The 19,286-nt window shown below is 37.7% G+C and overlaps 1 protein-coding gene across 1 annotated transcript in view; it reads left to right on the top strand.

The window, feature by feature from the left end:
* The first annotated feature begins 14,060 nt into the window (after positions 1 to 14,060).
* Positions 14,061 to 19,286, top strand: part of LOC128855741 (uridine phosphorylase 1-like) — a 67,312-nt gene continuing 62,086 nt past the window's right edge. The window contains exon 1 of the mRNA XM_054090898.1: positions 14,061 to 14,149. Coding sequence (XP_053946873.1) covers positions 14,097 to 14,149 — 53 coding nt within the window. The 5' untranslated portion in view covers positions 14,061 to 14,096. The remainder of the gene's footprint in view (positions 14,150 to 19,286) is intronic.

Below are 19,286 nucleotides of genomic sequence, written 5' to 3'. Positions count from 1 at the left end.
TCTCAGTGAAAGACCAAAATGAAGAAAAAGTGTTTTCTAATAGCGGTCGCCCCTCGGTAGGCAATGGTAAACCTCCGAGTGTATTTCTGCCATGAAAAAGCTCCTCATAAAAATACGGGTATCTGCCGTTCGGAGTCGGCTTGAAACTGTAGGTCCCTCCATTTGTGAAATAACATCAAGACGCGCACCACAAATAGGAGGAGGAGCTCGGCCAAACACCCAAAAAGGGTGTACGCGCCATTTATATATATATACTCGTATATATGTATTTATATATAATTTTAGTGCCTATTTGTTGAGATTTGAACTTAATTTACTTTCATTAAAAAAAATTTTGTTTGTTTTATATTGATTTTTTTAGAGCATTGAACGGATTTTATACAAAAGCATCAAATGTAAACGACTTCAAATTATCTGTCAAATAAAGCCACAAAACATTTCTCCCTATTTCAGTTCTATTTTTAACTCCCTCATCTCCTCAAAAAAACACCCTTTATACAGAAATTTACAAAATTGTACTTCCTAACCTTTAAAACTGTCCACGCAATATGAAAAATGTTCGCTGTTTCGTGCGCTGCGAAAGTAAACAAAATATAAACTCAATTTCTATTAACTTTCCGCTATAAATCGCCGAGCGGAATGGCAGAGGTTTGCTTTGCGTGTGCCGTTTTTAGGACTTAGCTGATGTTGGCGCTCATCAAATCGTTGTCAAATGCAGTAGTCCAGATGCCACCACTTGCATCTTTCCAAACGGTGTGAAGGGTTAACGTACAGCGCTGCCATAAAGTTTAATCAAAATTTATGCGCCACACAACACAAAAAATGCGTAAATTGCTGCTGTTTTGTTGTTGGAAGTTCGTGAGGTGTTTTTGATTGTAGAAAATACCTGCAACGCAAGCTTTGAAAACCTTGCAACCTCGACCTCAACCCGCGTAAAAAATGGTGAAAAGGCCACGCGCACTTCACAATCTAATTACAGAGAAAACAAAAAGCATTTCCCACTTTCCTTCACCATTTGAAGGCGCCGTAAGGATCATAAAGCTTTCATCAAACCGTAAATGTGTACCTACAAAGGTGCGCAAATGTGTGCATTTATGTATTTATGTATGTGTATGTGTGTATGTAAGTGTGTTTATTGTAGTATGGAAGAGTTTAATGTGCACATTTCCTGCATAACAGTGCGCCACTACCGAAATGAGTCGCTTCTGGTGAATTTAGAACTAAGACTAGTTCGCCTTTCTGATCTGTTTTTTACAAGCGACTGGTGAGTTTCAAGAGGCGGTGACTTAAGAAGTGCCCAATGTCCCCATTCTTTCGCTTTTTCTAGTGTAAAATTCTACAAATTAAATCTAGTACAGTTTGCACTCAGTCTCCAGGCAATGCTTAAGTCAAAAACGTAAAAAAACTGTCACGACAGATGGTTCCACTCGCTATATGAGTAACAAAGTGATTCGCAAAAACGTGCGAGTTCTGTACCAGAAATTTCTTCCACTAGTTGATGCTTGCCTATGGGGTTTGTTTGCGCTTGTATGAGTGAGTGCGCATAATGCGTCACATTGTAGCCATTGCGAGCGGAAAAGGAAATGTGTGAAAGTGTTGTGGTTGGAGTAGCAGCAGTGCTCACTGCTGTAATAGTCTGCCATCAGACAGTCGAGAAAGTTTTTGCGGCAATATTCGTCAAAATTTGCTGCAGTGTTGCGTAACTTGTTTTTATTGCATGCCACAAACAGATACATAATTTATATAAATATGCAGTAGCTATAAATCTTATTATGCCTATATATATATTACTTATAAAGGGTTTTCCAATAACAGGTGTTATATTTAATAGCCCGCTATTTCGGTAAATGTCACTTTTGAAGCTGTCATTTTTTGATATTTGACAAGTAGAAACTACGGCATTAATAAAAATGGCACGATGCACACTTAAACAACGCATTGAAGTTCTTAAAATTCACTATAAAAATGGTGAAAATTCGGCAGAGACGCTTCGTAAAACTCGAGCATTTTTGGGTCATCGTGTAGCACCTTGTCGGACCGCAATACAGAAATTGGTGAAAAAATTCAAGCTGTTGGGACAAGTTAGTGATGTGAAGAATAAACCCGTGCACGTCGCTCATGAACAGCCGAAAATACGAGTATTGCCGTTGTAGCCGAAAGTGTTAAAGAATACCCAGGTTTGTCCATTCCTCGTCGTTCTTTGAAATTAGGTATTCCACTAACGTCATTACATCGTATTTTGCATAAAGATTTGGGTCTTAAAGCTTATAAAGTCCAGTTAACACAAGAACTCAAGCTGGCCGATCATCAACAACGTCGTGTCTTTGCTGATTGGGTCCGGAATTCTATTCAAAAATCATCTTGAGTGATGAGGATCATTTCCACCTCGGTGGCTTCGTTAACAAGCAAAATTGTCGAATCTGGGGCTCAGAAAATCCAAGAGTTATTATTGAAAAGCATAGAGAGGTTTATGGTCGAAAATGAAGCGGAAGCAACAGTTACGGTGAATGGATTGCGCTATCGAGAGATGATTAAGGATTTTTTATGGCCGGTATTGGGTGGTATTGATCTGGGCAACGTTTATTTTCAACAAGACGGCGCTACGTGCCACACAAGCAACGAAAGCATTGATCTTTTATCAAAATAACACTTCTTATTGGAAAACCCTTTATATTATATGGATGTAAATATATTTTGGTATTTGAAATTTTTATACTGCTGGTATGCCGTCCCTACAGAAACACAAATGAATTGGTTGGTAAGGTTCTGTGCTGATATTCTAAAAAAAGAGAGGCAGCCATGTAAACTGCAATATTTACAGTTTGTCAAGAAAATGTTTTGACGTACTAAAATATGCAAGTCACTTGCAATTCGGTAAATTGTTCCACTTATTCTTCTTCTTCTTAGCATCACAGTCCTTGGTGAACCATTGCTTCATTAACAACCTTGCGCCATCTGTCTCTATCTAAGGTTACCTTCTTCCACCGCGGCACGTTTAGCTTTTCAAGGTCAACTTCCACGTCTTCCAGCCACCTCTTTCTGTGGCGTCCGCTTCTTTGGCCTACTACAAAACGTAATTCAATTCCCTTTCGAGCTGTTCTATCCTTGGCCATTCTATTGGATATGGGAATAAGTTTCCGTTCTTTCCTAGCCAAAGTTACGAATTATTTAAACAATTAACATGAAGCATGTGCCATTGGAAGCTACAACTTTACTCCATCTTTCAGACAGCATACGGATTCCTCTCAAGAAAAATTCGAGTTCTTTTGACTTGATCCATTCATTGAACCAGTTTGCAATGCTCTGAGAAGTGAACCGCTCTCCAATAAGGGCCGACTGCATTGATCGGAACAGATTGTAATCCGGAGTTCCAATGTCTGGGGAATACGGCGGGTGGGGCAAGATTTCCCAACTCAGTCCCTCTAAATATTTTTGGATCGATTTAGCAACGTGTGAACTGGCGTTGTCATGCAGCAAAATAAGTTTGTCATGTCTACCGTCCCATTCCGGCCGCTTTGCTTTGAGAGATCGACTGAACGCACTAGCTGCAGTCCGTAACGATCGCCAGTGATGGTTTCAGATGGTTTAAGGAGTTCATAATAGATGACACCCTTCTGATCCCACCAGATGCACAACATAACGGTTGAAGCAGGAATATTTTTTTTCGCTGGCGATGGACCTGGTTCAGGCAGGCTCCAACTTTTTCAACGCTTAGAGTTATAATAATAGATCCATTTTTCATCGCCAGTGACGATGCAATGCAGAAAATCTTTTCTTTTCTGCCGTTCAAAAAGCATCTCACACTTCACCAAATGTCTCTCGATATCCCTCTCCTTCAATTGATATGGCTTTCAGTTACCTGCTTTCTGGACTATTCTCATCGCGTGCGTACATTTACCGACAGTTGATCTGTCGACATCCAACTCTTTAGACATATCATCAAGGGTTCGACATGCCTCTTCATCCAAGAATTGTTGTATTTAGTATGTATATGTGTGCATGTATACTGAAGTGTATTGCTTAATGCTGCACCAAAGTTTCACGTTCATATATTTTATTCAAATCGTCAAGTTTCCGTAATTGCTTTGTTTAATTTTGGCTTTATAATTGCGGTCAACCACGCAAATCCAATTTTGACGCAACTTTCATTTCTGTTTGATAATTTGCGGCACAGTCGACAACGACAAGTTGATAGCGGTAATATGAAAGCAACATCAGGTGGTGATGAAGATTTCTTGGAATTGAGTAAATTTGAATAGACGTGTAAATTGGTGATTATTTGCTTTTCCAACTAATTGGAGAAGTTACGCAGTTTGAAATATTAATTTAGCATTAAAATAATTTAGCATTAGCAATTTCGACAAGTCTCGGTCGCTCTTTTCTAATTTTGTTTTACTACATACTTTTCTTTATTTAAATTTAATCATATTTTCAATTTTAGTATCTAAGAGATCGAAATAAACAAGAATAAAGTACTATGCTATTTTGCAAGTGATTTATTAATTTAGATTAGCCACCTGAGGTAATTCCAGTGAGCTTTTGATCTAAAGTAAATACCATAAGCAGCAGCAGCCGTTACGAAGCCTTCTTATTGGGGGATTATAGGGAGAACATCACCCTTTCTAACCATTTCCATACACATACATACACACACATATGGCCATTGAAATACGTATGTTAGCTTTATCTATAGATTTCCTTGTGTCGCTCGGAATAATTTAAAGCCATTATTGAAATTTTGTTTTCTCTACAAATGGCATTACTGAAGTAGCGAAGTAGATAGTTAATTAAATAACTAATAGTTAATATGAATTTCTTTCAAAGTTGTCATTGCACAGTTAACGAGCGAAGCCTTATTGTCAATCTTCGAAGCAAAAAAAGCAAGAAATCGTAGAAATGTATTTCTGAGCTAGTTGGGCGATCCAAAATTTTTTTGTAAATGCCCAAAAAATGCTAAGAGCAACAAAACTGCTTACATCATCATCATCATTATTAGCTTCACGGGTTAGGGGTAGTCACAATTTAAAAAAAAAATGGATTTTTTTGCATTTTCTGACAGTATAATATTTTAAAAATATTGTGTGGAAATTTGAAGTGAATCTGACAAATACTTTTCGAGTTATTCAACAGTTAACAAAGGGCGCTCGGGCGTTCCGGATATTTTGGAAGCTGCTAACTATAGGCTGAAAAACTATTATACGGCCCAGGAATAGATGACGTAGTGTAAGTAATTAAATAATTCGTATAACTCTACATAAATCGATAGCAAAACTTTAACTGCGTTTTTCTTAAAACTTTGTTTTTTGAACTGATAATCACTGTAACTTAAAAACCGCTTAGTAGATTTCAATAAAATTTATACTGCTTTGGAAAAACATAAAAAACTCGAAGGATTTTTCTTTTTCAAAAATTTTGATTTTTTTTTTTAAGTTTTTTCAACATTTAATTGTCGGTTTTCTTCTCGAAAATCTGAAAAATATTTCCTGAGACCGCCATATTGCTAGTTTTGATAAAAAAAAGCTTCGATCAGGCACAAGATTATCTATTAACAAAGCTAATTTCTCATGTCCGATTGTTTCTGGTGAATCTCCAAGGACTTGTGATGATGACCGCAAAGGACTTCTTGAGAGATGGGCTCCGCAAAACCAGCGATAACTCTTACAATTATACAATTTTGTTTTTCTTTTTTTTAAATTTTTCTAAAGTCAAGTCAAAACATGATGTATTAATGCTATATTTTTATGTTTGTACAGTAAAGCAATTGACCAGCAAAAAAAATACTGAAAATCATAACCTTTGGTCAGCTTCTTCCAATTTGCAACGCTCATTGTCCTTAGATCATTTACAACGGAATCCAACCACTTTTTCCGTGGCCTTTTGCCGCTTCTTTTGCTCACTGGTTTTCTGCTATTTTTTTGGCATTCTGCAAATAGAGCCCAGATATCTCTTTCGTTGACTCTTTGTATATCTTATTGCATTTTCTCTTTTTATAAGTACATCGAGCTCTTTGTTATATCTTACTCGATACGCGCCATCTGCTATGCAGAGTAGGCCATATATTTTTTTTAAGTATTTACCTTTCGAAAACGACTTGCACAACTGATAATTTAATTGTGACTCTTGCCAAAAGGCTTCATTTTAAGCCATAATAGCTGAAATAGCTGAAACAACGTAGTATCAGCGAGAACTGTATGGCATCGATTGTACAACATGAACCTACCAGGCAGAATAGCTTGTAAAGGTCCTCTGTTGAAACAAGCAAAGAGAAGAGAGGAAGAGGAAAATTTTGCTCAAGAGCACAAGTCATTGTGTGGACTAGAGGCTATGAAAAAATGATAGAACATACTTTGGAGCAATGAAAAAAAATGATGATGAAAATAATGTTGTGTAAAACGTCAGACATCCTCAAGGACAAGAGCTCTCACCGCGAATCACAAAAAAAATAAAACCTGTCAAGCACGGTAGCGGCAACAGAATTTGAGGATGCTTCTCTTGATATGGAGTAGGACCTTTTCACAGCATAAGCAATAAAATAGACAAATTTATTTACAAGGACTTACTTCAAGGAGTGTTGCTACCATTTGCTGAGGTGGCTTTTTATACAAGGTAATGATTTGTAGATCACATCTGCTCAGCAATTTGGAGGTTAACAGAACCATGAGCGGTAGTTTAAACGACTGGAATTAATCCACGTTATTTTGTATAACTTATATTGTAAAGGTGACATTATGCTTAAGAAAAATTACAGTGATCCAAATGGAGGTGAAAAAAAGGGAAATTGGCACCTTCGACGATATCATTTTGACTAAGGTAAAAAAGTGGGAGCAGGCGGCCAAAAATCTGTGGTATTTACGGACCTAAAACAGCATCGAATACAACAGCACAGTGGTGGTTCCAACGATAATCTTTTGGTAACATTCAATTGTTTAATTCACGCAAAAGAAGCTTTTGCACTGCTATTCCCATTTTGCCATTTTCAAATCAATCAAATGATAAGTGGCGATAAAAAACTGGTCACTTACGAAAACAGCAGCCGAAAATGAAAGTGGGCGAGTCGCGGTAAGCCCACAGAAACGATCGTCAAACTTAGAGTAACAGCCAATAACGTTTTACTGTGTGCTTTTTTATGATAGGAAGGGAATCATCATCCACTTTGAGCTACTCCCATTGGGCCAAACAGTCAATTTGGAGCTAATAACTGATCAGTTTGAGACAGGCAATTAAAGCGCCAGAAACAGCCAAAATTTACGAATGGGAAGAGTGTTGTGTCAAGCAAGGTAACGCCAGGCCGCACATATTTTGAAACATACGCCAGAAGCGCAAAATACGAGGCTCTATGGTATCTGTCGTATTTTCTTCTTTTCAACCATTTGCTCAATATACTTGATAGAAACTGAACTGGACAAGTGTTTACCAATAGGATGAGGACTTTTTCAGTTGTGGAGTTATGAAATTGTCTTCAAATGGAATCAAATTATAGCATATTTGATCTAAATGGGATATGCCAGCTGGGATAACTTTTATTTTAGATTTTTTTTATATTTTTTTTATTATTATTTTTCTTAAACAAAATTTTTTTTTGAATTCTTGTATGAAGTTTTCAGTTTGTATGGGAGGTTCTAAGCACCCTTTTCGAATGCCCTTTTCTAATACGTTTTCATTATAAGTACGGTTTATACATTCATGCCAAGTTTCAGTTGCCTGGTTTAAATGGTTTTAGAGATACATTTCTTTTCACATTTTGATCTATATGCCAGATGCCATGCCCCCTATATATCGTGGTAAACACTTCTGCACTAAAGTTATTTCCTCCAAATCGGTGTATGTTTCAATGAAATCGGGCGAACGGTACACTCACAAAAGGGATTTAATTATTTCAGTGTGGAGGATATAGTGGGTGTCTTTTTAGCTGCATGAGACTTATCGATATTGATAACTATGGCTTGACAGCTCAGAATGGCAAACTATGTTAACATTTCTACTACAGTAAGGCTTGGCAAGTCATCTTGAATTGTTAAACGCCAGAACCGCGCTTTCAAATTGCGGAAATTTGCTTTAAAAAAAATAAGTCTGTTCACGGAGTTCACAGAGTACTGGCGGCCTCAGCGGTGCTTATTTCTTTCAAAATGAGGAAGGACCTGCCGTTACAATGGATGGCGAATGCTATTGAGCCATGACTGCTGACTGAATTTTTGTTTCAAAAAATTAATCAGCTAAACATCGACGGGTTCCAACAAGGCGTAGCAACTTGGCATACAACAATCACGCTTAACAATCAATTTAATGCAATATTAAAGCCATCTGCGATGCTGGAGGCATGCAAAATACTTAGAGAATGCTGGAGCGAGGGAGATATTAACATTTTATCCGATAGTCCAGCCGCGATCAAGGCTCTGACGACGCCATGGTGTAGAGCGAAACCCGTAAATTCGGAGTAACACTTCTCTGATCTGGGTTCTAGGACATAGGAACATAGAGAGAAATGAAATTGCTGATGAGCTTGCCCGGAAGGGGACAAAATTGGCCTCAGAGGACTCCTACCCGGGCATCGGCATCCTTCTGACAGCTGGTAAAGGACAGCTGGTAAAGGGGAACTGCACAAATTATTTCTGAGGAAAGCGCAGAAAAGATGTGCTATTTCGAAAACCCCTTAGCCCCAGTACAATATACCGAGGACTCAGAAAGCCCTGGAGACTCCACGCCATTCAATTTCCAAACTCGTAGCTGTGTTTACTGGTCACTGGCAAATTGGCAAACACGCGGAAAAGTTAGGGTTACCTTTTAACCCCCATTGCAGAAGCTGTGGGGACGTTTTAGAGAAGGAGACTGTTGAGCATTTTCTCTGTAAATGTTCGGGTTTGGCAGCTATACGATTAAGGACACTGGGTGCTCCTTTCTTCGACAACTTGGGGCAGTGCACCAACCTCAATCCCATAAATCTTCTCCATTATAACAACAGCTCTGGCTGGCCGTAGATATCTGCCTGTTGGAGGTCTCCTAATGGTATCAAAACGGCGCTTCAGTGCTACTTGAGACTGGCACTTCAACCATTTCACCTACGTACCTAGAAAGCCACCATTGGCGCCATACGACCAGTTTTATTGGAAAAAGTTTTTACCACTTTAGACTAGTTAATCGTAGCTGTGGCGAACATATGCGGGATATTATGCTCAAAAAAAGAAACCACATGAAATTATCTATCAGATTATAATAAAAAAAGAATATTCCCTAACTATTTCTGCTTTGTATTGTAATTTTAAGTTCTCAAGCTCTTAGAAAAACACCCGATATATAATGAAAATATAATATCTTAGTTTTAGTACCACATGGCAACAATACTAATTATATTTGTAATTTTCCATTCGTAATGCATACGAATTTCCCTAATGACACTTCAATGCTTGCCTTTGCTTAGTTGTGCAGTGCGAACAGATGTGAATACTCGAATTTACGAGAACTAAAACCGCATTTAGGGGCACGTGGGCCAATTAAAGGTTAATTACGTAGAATAATTATTTGCTTCCGTTTGTAATTTTAGATATGTACAGACATTCGGTTATAAAGGGTGATCCATTTATTTATTTATTTAAGTCTATGAATTACAATCCTTATAGGAGTTGCTGAGACTAAACTACAGATATATTACATGTATTTAAAAACAACTGTAATATAAAATTCAAAAGATTTAAAAATGCTACTCTTGAAAGCGAAATATCGAGAAAAAATCACTATTAACGGAATTCAATTCTCGTAAAGCACGAGTAATGGGAGCAATACTGGCATACTCAGTTTTAAAGTTTCCCCCATAAAAAGGGTAGAAGTTCTTAAGAGATCGCTGGGGAGCATTAAATCCATTCCAACAAATAGGGACAATCAATTACTCCAGTAATAAAATAATGAGTAAAAGTACTGTGTCTGTCTGATAGACCTACGAATTTCTAAGGACTTGAGACTTATAAGCATGGGACGAGCTGAATATGACGGCATGGGATCAATAAAATTCAGAGACCGAAGGGTATATTTGAGAAATATTTTTTGCATCCGTTTGATGCTATTTATAGCTTGCTGGCTACAAGGTCTCCAAATATGATAAAATCAGAATATTCTAAATGAGATCTTACAAAAGATGTATAGAGTAACTTAATGGTGTAGGGATCAGAGAACTTAGTGGCGTTCCGTCTGACGAAGCCCAACAACGAAAAAGATTTTTTAGTAATAAAATTTATATGGCTATTAAAAGAAAATTTGTTATCGAAGATAACGCCAAGGTCCTTAAACTCGCTAACACACTGCAGGACACATGCCGAGATCCTGTACTTAGTGCACAAAATGTTAGATGTTTTAGAGTAAGATATTTGGAAGCACTTAGATAAGTTCAGCGAAAGTCGTGAATTCTGTCACCTCAAGTAAAACCTATTCATATCGGCTTGAAGTTTAATGGCATCCTCTTGAACCTTGATTGTTGAGAAGATCTTAAGGTCATCAGCATAAAGCAAAAATTTAGCAAAGGAGAAAGAACTTTTAATGTCATTAATAAATAACACAAATAAAAGCGGAGCCAAGATACTCCCTTGCGGAACACGAGAGGCGGCAGTAAAGGGGGCTAATGAAATACTATTAATTGTTACAAAACAACGACTATTGCTCACAAATAAGAGTTTATCCATTGCAGAAGTTCGGAATGAAAGCCAAAACAAGCTAACTTTTTAACTAAAATTCTATGAGAAACTTTGTCGAAGGCTTTCGAAAAATCGGTGTAAATACAATCGAGCTGAAAGCCAGCCGAGAGAGAATCAATGCAGTATTCACCAAAAACAGTCAGATTAGATACTGTAGATCTGTTAGCAATAAACCCATGCTGATTAGGGCAAATTAAAGATTTTACCGCAAAGCTCAGCTTTGCATAGACCGCGTACTAAAAAATTTTGAAAATAGTTGACGGCTTTGAAATAAGCCTATAATTTCTAACGACATTTTTATAGTCAGTCTTCAAGATGGGCGTAATGAAAAATAGCTTCCATGTGTCAATGAAGCACGCCGACGATAAAGGCGAGAGGCAAAGACCTCCAAAGTTTAGAGGTATCGGATTTTAAAAAAAGAGCTTCCATGCACCAATGAAGCAATAATATAAAAAAAGGAAAATTCAAATAAATTGTGGAATCTTTATTATTTTTGTGTAGAAAAAACAATTTTGAATGACTCGATGAAGGACTTCGGTCGGTATCTCGTGAATAACTTTAGTAATGTTGGCTTCCAATGCCTCGAAACTGGTTTATCCACAAAGCGTTTAGACTTTAAATACCCCCACAAATAAAAGTCCAAAGGTGTGACAAAAAGAGTGGTCAAGTACCTAGGAGTGCAATTAGACACAAGGCTAACTTACGGGGCGCATATAAATCATGCTGCCACAAGAGCTGCCAAAGTAAGTGGCATGTTAAGTAAGCTCATGGCAAACCTTGGAGGTCCAACGCAGAACAAGCGAAAACTTTTAATGGACACGACGAGCTCGATTCTCTTATACGGATGCGAAATATGGGCAGATTCGCTAAGGGTGCAATGCCGGCGGAAAACTCTGCAATCTGTTCAACGCACCTGCGCTCTCCGAGTGGCTTCGTCATGCAGAAGAGTATCTGAAGCAGCGGTGTTAGTTATCAGCGGAACCATCCCTATAAATATTCTAGCACAAGAGCGCAAACGCAGATGGGAGGCAAAAAACACAGGAATCCCAGTACCACGCTTTTCCGATATTAGAGTTCAAATGTTCACACTTTGGCAGGCAAGATGGAACTCTGAACGGTATGGTAGATGGACAGCGAGACTGATGCCCGTTCTAAAAAAGTGGGTGGAAAGAAAGCACGGTGAGGTTAACTACTACCTCACACAGTTTTTGTTCGGACATGGATCCTTTCGCAAGTATTTGTGGCGAATGGGAAAGTGAGCCCACCAAACTGCATAAATGGAGATACTGAGTATGATGATGCGGAACACACCTTCTGTAAATGCGAGAGGTGGAACGTAGAGAGAACAGGTCGGCAACGAGCTATTGGTGTATTTACACCTTAAGACATTATCGAGAAAATGATGATAGACGAAGAAAAATGGAATGCCGTCGCAAATTTTGTGGAGGATATTATCCGAAAAAAGAAGCGCGAAATTGAAGGCTATGCGGAAGAGCACTGAGCATAGGTTTCTCAAAACAGGCGACTCTGGACGCTGGGTGAGTAAGTAAGTGTCCTTCTTAGGACGCCGTCTTGGCCCTCTACCTCGAAGCAATGCGAAGGCAGTCCCGGGGTGGAGGGAAAAATCCAAGAGAAGAGGAGGAAGATTTTTAGTGGAATCAACACACACGTAGTAGCGACGGTTACTATATGGTGCGAAGGCATTTTTAACCCAACCTCACCGCCCAAAAAAAAACAAAAGGTGTGATAGCACACGATTTTGGTGGCCAATCCACTGGTCCGAGACGAGAGATAAATCCTTCACCGAAACGACTACGCAATAAGTCAATTGTTTTACGGGTTGCATGACAAGTAGCGTCCGTCTTATTTATGCCAAAGAGATCGTTTTTGTGGATATCACAGGCTTCAAGGCCCATTGCCTATCGCTGAACAAAATTCGAGTCCCAAAATGCTGATCTTCGGCGAGTTTTTTCAAGAGTCCAACGACTGATAGCATGACGCTTTCGAAGATCGACTTCAAATCTTGGACTAGCTGTATTTTATACGCTTTCAAACCAATACCTTTGCGTATAATCTCATAAGTAGTGCCACACCCAAGATAGGCCAAGTTGTTGAGATCGGCGCCGAATCGTTTCTTCCGTGTTTTCGGCAAAGCTTTCATTTACAGACGCTTTATTTTCTTCACTTCAAGCTGTACGTGGTCTAATCGGTCGAGTATCATTCAATAATGTAAGAATAGTCTCAATTTTGCTGACGGGTTAGCGAATAGTGCGTTCGGTAGGTTGATTATGTACAGCATAAGTTTGGTGTGAGTGCGCAATGAACATTTTTCACAGAGCGTCGATTTTTGTAATAGAATTCTACGATTTGTAAACGTTGTTGAGGCGTAAATCTTTTCATAATGAAATGTCACTGAATATGTACTTAAAAAAATTATGTATTCAGTTTGACAGTAGTCACACGTGATCTGTCAAAGAACCCCTATTGGAAAAAGTACCTCCAATCTGCTCACCTTTTACTAAAAAAGGAAAAAAAAATACTTCGCCTTTCATTTATTTTAAGAGGTTATATACCTTGTGAGCCCGAAAAAATGGACGATTGTCATAATTTTTTTAAATATGTTTTAGAACTTTATTATTTATTGTTGATATCGCCCCTCTCCCGAAACGCCGTTTTTTAGAAGAGGAATGCGGAGATCACGGTAGCGCATGAGCAGCTCAACTGAAATCAAACCAATTAAATGATTATTGTAGAAAAATGCTTTTTTAGTGAATCTGAATGGTTTATTTACACAAAAAAAAATGTGTCTCGATATGAAAACCGCTTTGCTCCAAAAAAAAACGATTTTTGAGGTGTTGAAAAATTAAAAAAATTCCAGCGAACTTTGCAAATATTTATAAAAAGTGAACCGTTCAGATTCACGACGTTGTAACTTCGAATAATTAAAAAAAAGTTTATGCAAATCAGTCAAATAGTTTTTGATAAATAATGATCACCGCTACGGTAATTTTCAAAAAACACGACTTCGAGATAATCGTGCCTAGAATTTTGCGTGCACTTCATTTATGGATAAGGTCGCGCGCTTCCACGGTCTGTAACTTTCGTTCTAGTGCTCCGATCTTTATGAGTTTTTTAATTTATATTTTTAAGATGATGCACTTTTAGAATATGCCATAAAAAAAAATTAGATTTTTTAGTCCAACACAAGGTATATATAACCCCTTAAATAAATGGGCTTCAAAAATTATGCTAATCAAAAATAAATATACATTAATATATTTATGACCTCATTTCAGACTCTTACAGCAAATATTATATTTAGCAAAAATTTACATATAAAGGCATTATTTTATGTATTTCCAGATAAATCATTTGCGTTTCAGAATAAGCAATTTGCAGTTCAGCCACAGCCGCAGGATGTCTCTTTTGGGTGGTAACAGTCATTCCATATCCGAGGAGGAGATTGATGAGTAAGTGCAAACACACACACACATAATACATAACACACATACAATCAAATCTTAGCTATGCAAAGTGTTTGTAGTCGAATTGGCATGTGCAAAAGCAAAATTTTTAGCTCATAGGCTTTATGTATCACGAACACTAATTCTAAACGAAATTCATGCAAATATAGAACGCGTCATTTTTATATCATTACTGCAAATCTCTTTCATATCATACATATTTACAAACATACATACATGAATATATCCAAAAACATACGAATGCTGTGGAAACAGGTAATGCAAGCATGTTTAATTAAGTCAAATAATAATAATAATTTTTTTTTTCTTGTATAAATAACTAACACCGACCAAAATTAGTTTTTTAGTATTTTTGTTATGCATTTTTTCTTAGTGGTTTCGTGTTTTGAGAAATATTACTTAATTATTGTGGCTTATTTAGTGGCTATTGCTTAGAAAACATGCTTTTAAATGTGTGTGTGTGGAAGCATACATTTGTGAAATTAATTAGTAGTTAGCCTTATTTCTCCTATTTTATATAGGACTATGAATAAGTTCGTGCGGTTTTACAACAGATGGCGTAACTTGATTATTATTCCATCGATCCACATTTCCAAACATTCATTGGAGAGCTACTGTCGTAAGGCACAAACGTCAGTATAAGTTTTTTATTTGAAGCGTAAACAACAATATTTTTACCACACTTGAAAATGTCGAATTTCGTGCCAAATAATGTGTTTTTGCGGGGAATTCTTCTTCATTATTTTAATATGAAGAAAAAAGCAGCCGAAAGTCATCGTATCTTGGTGGAAGTTTATGGTGAGCATGCTCTATCTGAGCGAACGTGCCAGAAGTGGTTTGCACGCTTTAAAAGTGGTGATTTTGGCTTGGAAGACGAAGAACGCGAGGGTGCGCCGCCAAAGTTCATGGATACCGAATTGGAGGAATTGCTCGATCAAGATCCGGCTCAAACGCAAGAAGAGGTTGCAAAAACTTTGGGAGTTGATCAATCAACCATTTCCAAACGTTTAAAAGCCATGGGAATGATCCGAAAGGTAGGCCATTGGGTGCCGTATGAATTGAAGCCAAGAGACGTTGAACGCCGTTTTATGGCATGCGAACAACTGCTTCAACGGCACAAAAGAAAGGGTTTTTTGCATCGAATTGTGACTGGCGATGAAAAGTGGGTCCATTACGACAATCCAAAACGTCGGGCAACGTATGGATACCCTGGCCATGCTTCAACATCGACGTCGGCGCAGAATATTCATGACCTGAAGGTTATGCTGTGTATCTGGTGGGACCAGCTGGGTGTTGTGTATTATGAGCTACTGAAACCGAATGAAACGATTACGGGGGATGTCTACCGACGACAATTGATGCGTTTGAGCCGAGCACTGCGAGAAAAACGGCCGCAATACGCCGATAGACACGACAAAGTTATTTTGCAACATGACAATGCTCGGCCACATGTTGCACAAGTGGTCAAAACATACTTAGAAACGCTCAAATGGGATGTCCTACCCCACCCGCCGTATAGTCCAGACCTTGCGCCATCCGATTACTATCTCTTCCGATCGATGCAACATGGCCTGGCTGACCAGCACTTCCGTAATTACGATGAAGTCAAAAAATGGATCGATTCGTGGATTGCGGCAAAACCGACCGAATTTTTCACAAAGGGAATCCGTGAATTGCCAGAAAGATGGGAAAAAGTAGTAGTAAGCGATGGACAATATTTTGAATATTAAATTTGTAACCATTTTACGTCAATAAAGTTTCAAATTTCGAAAAAAAACCGCACGAACTTATTCATAGTCCATTATATTTCTACTAAACTTACATATTTCATATTATTACTCATATTTAGTGTTTAAATATTTTAATATTTACTGATTTTATGTTCGTGCATAGTAACGCTAAGTGCTTTACTAATCTAATTCAATAATCGCTTACAATTACTGGGTTGTTCATATTCGACGGCCCCTTGTGTTTTTTTTTTTAAATCAAAGAAAAACACAATTTTTTTGATGTTGACGATAATAATCATTTTATCTCACGATGGAGAGAATAATGAGATGGCGCCTATCGTGCTTCCGTTACTTTGCTCTCAGCGAATTTGACAACGAGTTACGTGATTTTAGCTCCAGTATGGGCAGATTACCATTTTCGTAACTTGATTTAGCATTTTTTTTTTTTGTTATTTAGTCTCGGAGTTTTAGTTCTTTCTTCATGACATTTCTCTAGCTGTTCTAATTAAAATGTAATGTTTATAATTTTGTAAAATATACATTTTTTAAGAATTAGTTAAATAATTAACTCAGTTTTATTTAGCTTTACTTTTTTTAACATCTGGTGGCATTACCCGCGATTGCCGGTGTTGTTGGTGTTCTTCTGCTTTCGGCAGTCAAATCTCTAACGCATTAAAATGCCCATTTGAAGAAAATAAAATATTAATTTTTTGCTAAATTACTTCAAGAAATTTGAATGCGTGACAAATTGTGTTTAAGTTGTGCGTTTTTTTTTAATAAATGGTTTATAGTTATGTACAATTTAATTTATGAGTTTTTTGTTAAGAGAAACTCTTTTGTTAAGAGGACGACTTTTTTGACATATTTGAGGTTATGTAACAATATAAGGTACTCTTTTTGTAAAAATGTCATTATGGTTTCCCCAGTATTTTTTTGTTTATTTTTACTATGAATACCCCTCTTGATGCTCTATGCCCCATTAAGAATTAAGGACCGGAAGAAATGATTACACCTCTATGGTTTTAATTCGCATTTAGTAAATTCAAACGCCTTTTAAAATGTGTAAAAAAGTTTTCAATCTTAAGAAGAGTTGAGAGAGGGACATTTAATATTCTTGCATAACCTTAAAAGGAGCAAACAATTAAATTCACACTTTCAAAATATCAAATTTATAAGAACCAACTAATTTTCATTAGCACTAAAGTCTTCTCAGAGTGACTTTTTTAACCTTCTTTTGTATAATTATACAGTTTTTTTTAAGTTTCGGTAGCTTTAAATTAAAAAAAAAAAAAAAACAAACACGAAACTTCAAAATTTTCGCATTTTCGGTATGAAAAAGCACTAAATTTATTGCGAAGAGCAATGGTTGGCAATACTGCACAACTTGGAAAAACGTGACGTCACGCACTCTTGATGGGCGCAATCTTTCTATTGTGCCCGTTTTGCAGCATTTTCCATAGTTTTAGCTAACTTTTCGACTGGAATAGCGGCTATTTCCTCACGGATGTTGTTCTTGAGCTCTTCTATGGTCTTTGGCTTATTAATATAAACTTTTGATTTTAAATATCCCCACAAGAAGAAGTCAGGTGACGTTAAATCGGGCGAACGCGGTGGCCAGTCATAATCGCCATTTTTCGACATCAAACGACGAGTACACAAATTCTTCAAAAAATCGATTGTGGTGCGAGCTGTGTGTGGTGGAGCGCCGTCTTGTTGAAACCAGAACTGCCTCATACGCTTTCGACGAATAATTGGCATCACAAAAGTGGTTATCCTATCGCGTTAACGCTCCTAATTGACGGTAACAGCTTGACCATTTTCATTTTCGAAGAAAAACAGCCCAATAATCGTTTTCGCACTAACGCCGCACCAAACCGTGACTTTTTCGTCGTAAAGAGGTACCTCTTGAATTTCGTGCAGATTTTCAGTGGCGTAAATACGGCAATTTTGCTTGTTTACCGTCCCATTCAATAAGAAATGAGCCTCATCGGACATAATGATTTTGTTTCAAAATTGCTCGACGAGGCTTGGCCTCTTTCGATTAGAAAGAGCATCACCAGTCGAAAGCCCTTTCGTACAAACGTTTAATGGTGTTCTTAGAAGAAGCACTTTTCACATTATTTAATTTTTTATACGCACGTTGAGTTTTCACAATTGCCTTCTTTTGTTGAAAGTAAATTTCAACAATTTGCGAGCGTTCTCGTGGCGTGTACTGTTTCATGGTAAAAATCTGCTTGGACTGACGCTTCCAACGCGGTATGTCATTAAGCGATCTGACGTCGCTGTCAAAAGATACAGGGTTGCCAGATGGGTCCGTCGAATATGGACAACCCTGTATTATTTCACCCTTAATTGCCCAACTTATGAATTCCTTTCTATCGAAGCACTGGCGGGGTTGATGTGCCTTAATTCTCCGAAAACTTCGGGCAAGCAAATGGTTGTGTACCACTCAGAATTGACTCTTTTAAGTTTCTCTAGTGAAACAGTTGCGACATGATCCGACATTTCGAAAAACACAGGGACCTTTCGCTTCTACCGCGAACAACTTTTGTCCTATTAAGCTCGTATTGGAACACTCCTACTGTCGATACTCTTTTGTTTCTGGCTCGTATACATAGATTCAATATTCGTCACTTTACAATGTCATACACTTAATTTAAATCCCCACGGCTGAATTTCTTCCACATTTCTTTACACCAATCGACTCGAGTCCGAGTCCTTTTTGGGCAATTGTCAAATTATGCGGTATCCAATGAGAACAAATCTTCATGATAACAAAATGTTCAAGCAATATTTAAGATAACTATCTTCAACTAAATGAGCGGAAGCATTTTGTCAGTTATGGATTTCAAACGTAATAGTGTGATGGCATTATATTTGGCTGGAAAACACAACCAGCGATTCTTTGTGAGCTCGAGCATCTTAAAGTAATTAAAGTTTTAACGGTAGCAATGCGAACATTCCCCACAGCGGCTTTAGGAATGCTCACAGGACTCATTCCACTATGTCTATTCCATCTCAAAGAAGGCAATCTTACAGGACATGCTAGGATTTTGGGTTCAATCCGGAACTCTCCGTGCCTGACAGTTCACGACAACATGGAAAGGAAACTGGAATTCTCCAAGAAATTCAGTTGCTCAATCAAAAAGACTCAGATAAAGGCAGAAGCAATCCTTAACCTCAGCAGAAAGGACATAAAACTTTACACTGAACTACTAACAGGACACTGTAAACTTAATTATCACATGAGAAAGATAGGTGTGATAGAAAACGATTCCTGTAGACTCTGCAAAGAGGCACAAGGAACAGTAGAACACGTTCTATGCGACTACCCAGCAGTGGCACGACGCAGACTAAATTACCTGGAAAATGAGGCTATAGATCCAAACCTC

This window comes from Anastrepha ludens, chromosome 2, assembly GCF_028408465.1.
Source record: "Anastrepha ludens isolate Willacy chromosome 2, idAnaLude1.1, whole genome shotgun sequence".
Lineage (NCBI taxonomy): Eukaryota > Metazoa > Arthropoda > Insecta > Diptera > Tephritidae > Anastrepha > Anastrepha ludens.
Note: the sequence above shows the minus strand (reverse complement) of the source record. Positions and strands in the feature narration are given on the sequence as shown.